This window comes from Schistocerca piceifrons, chromosome 2, assembly GCF_021461385.2.
Source record: "Schistocerca piceifrons isolate TAMUIC-IGC-003096 chromosome 2, iqSchPice1.1, whole genome shotgun sequence".
Taxonomy (NCBI): Eukaryota; Metazoa; Arthropoda; class Insecta; order Orthoptera; family Acrididae; genus Schistocerca; species Schistocerca piceifrons.
The window spans coordinates 998,898,563-998,908,568 of record NC_060139.1 but is presented as its reverse complement, the minus strand read 5'-3'; the positions used below and the strand labels follow the sequence as shown (position 1 = coordinate 998,908,568).

Sequence of the window (10,006 nt, the reverse complement as noted above, 5' to 3'; positions counted from 1 at the left end):
CTTTATTTATGTGAAATGTCAACATCAAAGCCAGTCCAGGTACGTAATGACAGTTTAGGTGAGAACAATGGAAGAAAAATTCCGTCAGAAGAAATTACAGCTCCAGAAATAATAGACGATAATATATTTCTTCACGACATATGGTAAATCCTGTCTTGTTCGAATGGCTAAATCATTTCAGTAGTGTGTCAAATGCTCTCAGATCGAATTCAAAGATCGATTCGAAATTGTCTCAAGTGCTTTCTGTGAACGGAAGGACGATGTCACACGTTAGGATGACCATCAATGAAACAGTGATCCACATCCACAGTGAAAAATAAATCGTCAAAAAGTAATTTTCGCCTCGTAGATATTGTGTTACCCAATATTTACAATCACTATTGGATATTCTCAGGCGGGACGTTTTGATAAATATAACGATGATGTAAACATTATTTTATTTCTATAGTTTCTACATCTACATAGATACTCGGCAAGCCACAGTATGGTGCAAGGCAGAGGTACCCTGTACCACTGGTAGTTATTTCCTCTCCTGTTCCACTTGTAAATAGAGCGAGAGAAAAGACTGTCTGTATGCCTTCGTATGAGCCCTAATTTCCCGAATTTTCTCTCTGTGCTCCTTACGCGCAATGTATGTTGGCGGCAGTAGAATCTTGTGGAGGTCAGTTTCAGACGCCAGTTCTTTAAATTTTATTTTTTGGTCTTTCTCGAAAAGAACGTAGCCTCCCCACCGGGGTTTCCCATTTGGATTCATTAAGCATTTCAGTAACACTTACGTTATGTTCAGACCTACCGGTAACAAATCTAGCGGCCCGCCTCTGAATTACTTCGATGTTTTCCTTCAGGGGACCCGGAATGTTCTATACATGCAATGTTAAATGTAAGGAACATTTTCTAATGAACTATTAACACCAGAATGATGAAACTCTTACAGTATAATATTACATATATTTAATACCATGTACCATATGGATTTTAATTTATTGGTGTTTGTTGGGAAGATATTAACTATTTTGTTCCTGAAAATAATTGACTAATTTTTTGGCATAGTATCTTTGAAATAAAATCTCTTATCAATTATGTATCACAAAAAGGCTATGATACAAGGTGTATATTGGCACTGTTTACATTCCTTGACCATTTTAAGTCTTTATCTCTAACACTTTAGCAGAAAATGTTCCTCATATGGCAAAAAAGTGAACTAGTGGAAAACGAGTTCCAAAGTTTCACTAACATTTTAGTGGAGTCCAGCACCATAACAGGGGTTTTCACTGTCACTAGACATCTCCCCATCTAGCCTTCTTTTCACACCTTTCATTCTTTGTATGGCTTGCCTCTCACACTCCTTTTCTTTCCTTTCAGCATCCCGTTTCCTCTCATTGTCTATCGACATCATTGCACTCACCATGTACTTTCCGGGCATTACATCCAACTTCTGCAGCACATTGTACTTTATAATGTTACCTTTGTTGTACGTAGCAATGGCATCATATACTCCAAAATGAAGGGTATGAATTTCCACAAACACATTTCTTGGGATTCTGGTCCAAATTACATTATTCACACTCTCATTTTGATTTTGTGTACGTCCATGGAGACACTTCTTCAGAATTTCAGTTGCAGAAAGATCTCTGAAAATTGGGTTTATAGACTTCATCACAGTTTCTGGTAGACTGTGATGATATTTGTATACACGTTCAGATCCCTGATATTTGTTGTACTTGCACCAGGAATTGGGTCCCTGTAGGCATAGTCCATGTAGTGGTTCCTCGTCAGTCGATAAGGTGTGGTAGTAAAGTGCCATTACAGCCTTTTCCATTGCATCAACTCTGTGAGTATTTTGTTTTATTGCCAGTCCATAGTCTCTCTGCAATCTGCTGATTACCTCGTCTGTCAATCTTTTAGCTCCACCCAAAGGTTTTCCATCACTGAGTACTTGGCCTTTCATTGTGGTCTTTAGTCGACGCAGCCTTGTTCCCATACGTTTCTGAACGTGACTTATGCACACCTGTTTAGCAATGGTAACATGATTTCCGTAAGGTTTCAGCTTAGATACAGCAGCAAAAGACTTCGAATCATCATCACCCAGGATCTGTAGGTATCTGACCTTGTACCACAGAAGAGAGCGACGGAAAATGTCTTTCACACCGGAAACTTCCATGGCCCCATTAGACCCACTGTAATTCCTTCGACAGTTTTCTGCATGCTCATCCCTCACTCTCTTAGGACACCTACAGTGCTTGGATTTAATTACAACATCTATAACTTTTGTAGTATCAGTACTTGTTGCCATTATTACCCCATTATGTGAAGTGTGCCAGCGCTTCTGCCACGTACCATCTAGTGCGACAGTCAGGTCCCCAGGATTCTGAACATCTGGAATTTCTTCATTCACCGCCACAGCCTACTCCAAAGCTTCTTTCTTGGATTATTGGGCAATATCTTCAACACAGGATCCAACAACCGAGTTATATTTTGAGAATTTCGTTGGTGGCGGTGGTAGATTCATTACACCACAAAACATTTGACCAGCAGAGTATCCCTTACCGATTGACCGAAGAGCATAAACACATCTACTATTTACACCATAGTACTTGCTTGTATCACTATCAGTTTCACCTTGGCCTATTTCGACATATTCTGAGTTTCAAAATGAAACACTGTAATGACAACTAGTACAATGGAGATAGATTTCTGCTGCAGGTCCTATGTGTCGCTTGACATTTACTGACATACTCAATTTGCAACATTCCTTACACAGTACTGAACTTTCAACCACCTTTGAGAGCAATGAAATGTTAATTATTTCGTTCACATTTTCCTCACTACACTTCTCCAATTAACTGCAGTATTTTTCAGTTGATCCATGCAACTTCTTGCTTGTGCTAGAGACAGGAGTAGATTCCATTTCATGAATAACTTCACTATTTTCAGAATCATTTCCGAAGATCGGAGAAATTGTCACAGTTCCACTAGTGTACCTCGGAAGAGGCTTCTTCCTCTTGTAAGCTCTGTTACTAAACCGAGGCATATTTGATAAGTTCCAGCTACGCAATAGAAATACAACACAAATCGTGCAATAACCACCAAATGCACAATGTAAACAACAGTATCCAAAGACTACAATACGCAGACAAAACATTTGCCTATCAAATCGTGTTGCCAACATAATATGAAGTCTTTGGAAAGACCGGAAGTTTTGGAAAACGATGTTTTCAATGAACATGTAACCATGGAAATTCAATGTCGCGAGATGCCCTCTACAGCACATTATTGAAAATAATGTTTTCAATACTTGGAGGTGAGCTACAGGTAAGATTAATATGTCATTTTAAAGAGGAAGATCTGTAGTATTTTATTTCACAATAAACTGAAAACCCAAAATTTCAACATTTTTAGGTTCCGGGTTCCCTTCAGTCCGACCAGGGACGGATCTTAAACACTAGAGCAGTACCAGCATGCCATAGCGGTCTCCCTTACAAGTGAACCACTCTTTCCTAAAGTTCTACCAATGAATCAAAGTCGAGCGTTCCATTTCGTAGCCAGCGTTAGGCCCAGGTATTTAAAATACTTGACTGTGACAGGCAGGACACTAGTAGTACCGTATCCAAGCATTACGGGTTTTTTCTTCCTACTCATCCGTATTAACTTACATTTTTCCTCATTTAGAGCTATCTGCCATTCATTACACTAACTGTAAATTCTGTCTAGGTCGTTTTGTGTCTTCCTACAGACATTCAACTTCGGCACGTTACCGTACACCACTACAACATCAGCAAACAAACACAGATTGCTGCCCACGCTGTCCGCAAAATCATTCGTGCGTGTAGAGAACAACAGAAAACCGCGCACACTTCCCTGGGGCACACCTGACGTTAACCTCGTCTCTGATGAACACTCGCCGTCGATGATGACATAATGAGTTCTATTACTTAAGAAGTCTTCGACCCACTCACATATCTGTGAACTTATTCTGTATGTTAACAACCTGGAAATGGATACAGTGTCAAATGCTTTCCGGAACTCTAGAAATATGGAGTCCGCCTGTGTCCCTTCATCCACAGTTCGTAGCATACCATGTGAGAAAAGGTCAAATTGAGTTTTACACCAGCGATACTTTCTAAAAGCATGCGGATTCGTGGCCACAATCTACTCATTCTCAAGAAAGTTTAACATATTCAAACTGAGCATATGTTCAAGGATTCTGCAGAAAACCCAAGTTAGGGACACTGATCTGTAATTTTGCGGATCGGGTCTTTTACCCTTCTTATATACTGGAGCCACCTGCTCTATTTACCGGGACTTCGTGCTGGGCGAGAAATTCACGATAAATGCAGGCTAGGTAATGGCCAACGCCGTAGAGTACTCTTTGTAACACTGAATTGGGATTCCATCCGGACCTGGTGATTTATTTGCTTTCAAATCTTTGAGTTGTCGTCCATAGGGTAGTCTGTCCGATGGTCAAACAACGGTATGTTTGCACGATTCCCCTGTGTGAACGATTTTTGAGCTTGAAATCGGCTTTGCTGTCTTCAGCTCTGTCGTACAAGACTGATCAACAAGGGACTGAATAGAAGCCATAGACCCTCTTATCGATTTTATATTCTCTTTTTTTTTTTTTTTTTCTTTTTTTTTTTTTCTTTTTTTTGAGTCGTCAGTCTTGTGACTGGTTTGATGCAGCCCGCCAGGAATTCCTCTCCTGTGCTAACCTCTTTATCTCAGAGTAGCACGTGCAACCTACGTCCTCAATTGTTTGCTGGATATATTCCTGTCTCTGCCTTCCTCCACAGTCTTTACGATTTTACATACTACCTGACCTTTCTCGGGTTCGCTGCCAGATCTTTTGCTGAGGTTTGACGCTGGTAGTTGTATGCTTCGCACATACACCTTTTGAACTTTTGATAGATGCACGAATCTCTGCTAACCTTCACTTGTCGTCGTTTGTGCATTCACTTATGAACCGAGAGTTCAACAACCTGTGCTACCTCAGCACCTTCCGAATTTCTTTGCTAAACGATGGTGGATCTTTTCCATCCTGTATCCACTTACTGGGCACATAACTCTCCATCCCATGATTTACAGTCTGCTTAGTTTCATGTGCATGTGTTACTCAATCATCATTCTGCATTATTTCATACTACCTGCTTGACGGCGATGGAATGAAAAATAAGACATAGAATCTAATCGCTATTGTGTTTCTATTACGCTAAGGAATTTTAATGTTATCTGTATTTTAGTGGTTTTTGCATTCAGTAAATTATGAATGAATAAGGGCGATCTGTAGGGCTTTAGGCACAAAATTGTCACTAAAGTTGTATAAGTTGAGAACATGTGATGTACATGACAAAAATCACAGAGGTTTGAGTTACTTTGCCGCATTTATGTTCTAAAATAGTGATGAGTACCATTAAGGGGTAGAACGGAATATAGCAGAAAACTCGTTTACAAACAAGGTTGGTTGCCAACAAAAGATGGAGGAAATATTAACGAATTTCTTAACTGCAAATTTTATTATTTTTGTAGTTACAAAAAGTATGGAATGATTTATGAATGACACTGTGTGTTGTTTGAGATATTGGCGTCAGCTGCTGATGTTAGTGGCCGTATTTCCCGTAGCCTCCATACCCTCCAGCAATGCCTCCAGAGTAGCCACCACCGTAGCCACCACCGTAGCCACCGCCGATGGCACCACCATAGCCTCCACCATAGCCTCCACCGTAGCCTCCGCCAATGCCACCGCCGTAGCCGCCTCCAAGACCTCCACCGACACCAGCTCCGCCTCCCACGACGACAGGTACTGGCTGGTTGACGACGACGGGCTGTGGTACTGGTACGGGGACTGGGCTAGGGACACTCACGGGGACTGGGACTGGCCTCTGCACAGGGACAGGGTACGGCTGTGGGACGGGCACTGGTACTGGCCTGTTGACTGGCACCGTGACAGGAACCCTGACTGGTACTGGGACAGTACGCTGCACTGGTACTGGGTACGGGATGGGCACCTGCTTGGTGATGGCGATGTTGGTGACTCGAGCGCCTCCAACAGCAGAGGCGATGCCACCTCCATAGCCGCCTCCATAGCCGCCTCCAAAGCCACCTCCATAACCACCAGCGTAGCCACCTTCGTATCCACCACTGATCCCGCCGCTGCTGTAGCTGCTGGCGCCGATGCCGTGGTCGATAGTCGATCCGTACCCACCGCCGCCATAGCTACCCAGGGAGCCAATCAGCCCACGCTTTTCCACTTGCTTCTCCTCGGCCAGAGCCAGTCCAAACAGCAACACACAGACCTGAAAAAGTTTTATTAGTATGGAATGTGTACCATGTTTGCTGTGAGGTTACGATTAACAGCACGTCTCACAGAAGACTGCTCACGGTGCAGACGTTAACAGTTTATAAATATTATGCCAGCCTTTCAGTATATAATAAACACTGAAAATTTCATGCACTCTGAATATGGAGAACAGGATTTAAGAAAGCAGAAAAAGAATACCGGGGGTCTTTTAGATCAGTGTAACTTTTGATAAGAAAGAGGTACCCAGAGAGGCATTTCTGACTTTGTGTTTGATAATAGATGCAAAAGTTACGAAAAATACATCCATCGGATTTGACAACTTAGAGGAAGGGTTCGACAATGCAGTATTGTGCGTGCTGTTTGAAATTTTTAAATGTGGGGTAAACTATAGGTAAAGGTGGGATATGAGAGAATAGTATTACTGAAAAAAAAAAGAACGAACTTCCCTGATTAATAGGGTGTAAGACAGATGTAGAATCTTATGGTCTCTTATGGCCTGTCTGTATGTGGATTCAATAATAACGGAAATAAAAGAATGTTTCAGGAGTGGGAATAAAATTCTGGGTGAAAAGATATATACGATGGCATTCGCTATACTCAATGAAAGTGATACATCCCAGGACCTGTTGAATGGAATGAACAACTTAATCAGAACAGAATATGGGCTGACAGTAAATCGAAGAAAGACGAAAGTAATGAACAGTAGCATAGATGAAATTAGCGATAAACTTAACAATTAGTGACTACGATGTAGGTGAACTAAAGGAATTCAGCTAAACTGGATAAAAATAACACAAAATGGGGAAAGGAAAGAGGACATAAAAGGTAGATTAGGACAGGCAAAGAGGGCATTTTCTTCCAAGAGAGGTCTGTTAGTAGCAGACATTTCAGAAAGAAATTTCTGAGAATCTACGTTTAGAGCACAACATTCTATGGAAGAGGATCATCGGCTAAAGAAAAATAGGAAAAAAAAGTGAATCGAAGGGTATGATATGTGGTGCTATGGAAGGTTGTTGAAATTTAGCTGCACTGATAAGGCAAGGAATAATGATTTTCTCCTCTGAATCGGCGAAGAAAGAAGCATTTGAGAAACATTGACAAATGGTTCAAATGGCTCTGAGCACTATGGGACTTAACTTCAAAGGTCATCAGTCGCCTAGAACATAGAACTACTTAAATCTAACTAACCTAAGGACATCACACACATCCATGCCCGAGGCAGGATTCGAACCTGCGACCTTAGCGGTCGCGCGGTTCCAGACTGTAGTGCCTAGAACCGCTCGGCCACCTCGGCCGGCAACATTGATAAGAAGAAGGGACAGGATGATGGGATATGCGTTAAGATATCAGGGAAGAACTTGAACGGTACTAGAGAGAGCAGTAGAGGGTTAAACCTGCATAAGAAGACAGTGATTTGAGTACGACCAAAAAAATTCAAGTAAATGAAGACATAGGATGCAGTTGCTATTCTGTGATGAAGAGGTTGGCACAGGACAGGAATACGTGGCGCGCTACCTCAAACCAGTTAGAAGACTATTAAAAATGTGAGTCTTAAATGGGAACCATTAGTTCATTACATAAATCCATTGTCCAGTTCAATTTCCGCTAAGAGACATTTAATGTGTTACTTCTCCCAAAGAAAATTAGTGGACATACTCATATTCCTTTGTTAACTTGAACAATTTACTATTAGAGGGTTACTGTTCACTAACTGCAATAGCTAGAAGAGTCCTGCTTTCCGATAGACCGACGAGTGAATTTATTATTAACTCATTCTTCAATTTAATCTATCAAGCAGTTGTGTGATGAGTAGAGAATTATTTATGAGGAAATAAAAACTTACATGTTTCACTACTTCGGTCAGAAACCTGCGCTTAACGGAACACAATTACTGCACAACACGTCTAATATTGCAGACTTGACAAGAACACATTAAAGAAGAAACTAAGAGAGTTATCAATGAATAGTAATGAATGGTTATTAAAAATGATCTCAGAAAAAGTAAGTTTCTGCAGTTTGTTTGCATTGGTGGACATCATCAACAAGGAATACCTCATAGTAGGTATCAATCGCGGTGTTGGACCTCTTAGATTTGGCACATACACACCAGAGGGTATTACTGCCGGCTTTGATCTTTGTCTGGGATATTTCATTGGTATGCTAACAGTTATGTAATCCAACCAGTCTATCAGCGCAATTTGGGCTCTTTTAAGATGAAAAAGTAACCTATGCATATTATTTAATTCCAATTTAATATATAAACTTGTATTTTCAGAGGCGCAGCATTGAGTTTGCCAGAGTTTGTGTAATGAAATTTCGATGTTGACGCTTTTCTCGAAGTGAAATCCTTAATGGAGGAATAAATATGTTTAAGAAACAACGTAAAGACTAACAAAATATCAGCTTGTCTTTCAGTAACTGAATTCCACGAACAAGTACCCTCAGTGCAGAAAGCAATGCATTAGAAATAAAAGTAGTTGTTAACACATGTCATTTTACGATGACCCTTATTTACAAGTAATTTTTGTAATATATGTACTTAACTGGTATGTGATAAAAGAGATATTTCCATATAATATCTCAGTCTGCTGGAAGTCCAAAAATTGTTTGCTGTTTCTGCTCTCTGTTAAAATGACTTTTGTCTAGAGTGTATATCTTGGTGTCAGAGAGAAGACTGCTGAGGACGTCAGGTTCAGTTACTGGTTCGTATTTCCTTATGTATTCATTTGTTAATCCATGAAGAAATACAACAGTGATTTTGTGCTAATCACGGTTTGAATGCAGTTGGTATGAAGTTCATTATAAACAACATGAGAAGAGAAGACTGAAGATGCTCACACTAATGAGGGCGTTTTGAGGAACGAAAGAAGCGTGAACAAGAGGCACATTCTTACCAGGATCCTCATTGCGCTGCTGAAGATGGTGGATGCGTTGCAGGCAATGACTGATGCTGCCTGAGCTTCTCTCTGGAGCTTATATACACTACCCTTCCCTTCCACCTCCGGTCTAATTACACGCCAGTGGCGTACTCTCCGGAGCGTAGAGCTAGATTGCAGTTTCACGAAAGCGTTAGTGAAATACCGTGGACTATTATGTAATTTCATCAGTAAGGATTAATACATTGTCTCTTACCTCTTTTTCTTATCAGAATTACGGTTATACATTTTCGACCGAAAGCTGTCAAAGATGACGCTGAAACCCGTGGAAATTCTGAAAGAATTTCGGTTCATAACGGGGAAAAATTAAAATTGATTTAAAAGAAAGTTAAAAATCTACTGAAGTACGTGCTGGTACAGCAAAACTTGTAGATCGGACGCTTACGATGTAGGGAGTAAAACCAGGTAGAAATCAATGCATGCACGTGCGTACTAGCGTAATGTTTGCCTCAGTTCCAGTCTGGAACTGCATTTTACCAGCCATCACATTAGCGTTTACGCAACGGTCACTGTGGTGAACGATGTCTGCAATACAAAGAGCAGCGATTACTCCCTCCACACACCAAATGACCAAAATTTAAGTAGCGACGAAGATCGAGCTAACTTACAAAAATTAAATAAGTACAAAAAGAGAAAATTATTCTTGTGAATGGTAACAGAAATAAAAGAGGTTTCATGCCAGGAACAAGTAGAAGAGGATACTTGTCTGAGGACTGGTTGTCAGAAAATGAGATATATGTTCTGTATTTTTACGAACAATAGTTGCAGAAATGCT

General features: G+C 40.7%; 1 protein-coding gene across 1 annotated transcript; it reads right to left on the bottom strand.

Moving 5' to 3' along the window:
• Nucleotides 1-5,491: 5,491 nt before the first annotated feature.
• On the bottom strand, nucleotides 5,492-9,235 carry LOC124777793 (glycine-rich cell wall structural protein-like). The gene is made up of 2 exons (XM_047253307.1): nucleotides 9,190-9,235; nucleotides 5,492-6,290 (listed from the first exon to the last, which is right to left on the bottom strand). The coding sequence occupies exons 1-2, from the start codon at nucleotides 9,199-9,201 to the stop codon at nucleotides 5,595-5,597; spliced, it is 708 nt and encodes a 235-aa protein (XP_047109263.1). The 5' UTR covers nucleotides 9,202-9,235; the 3' UTR covers nucleotides 5,492-5,594.
• Nucleotides 9,236-10,006: the final 771 nt, after the last annotated feature.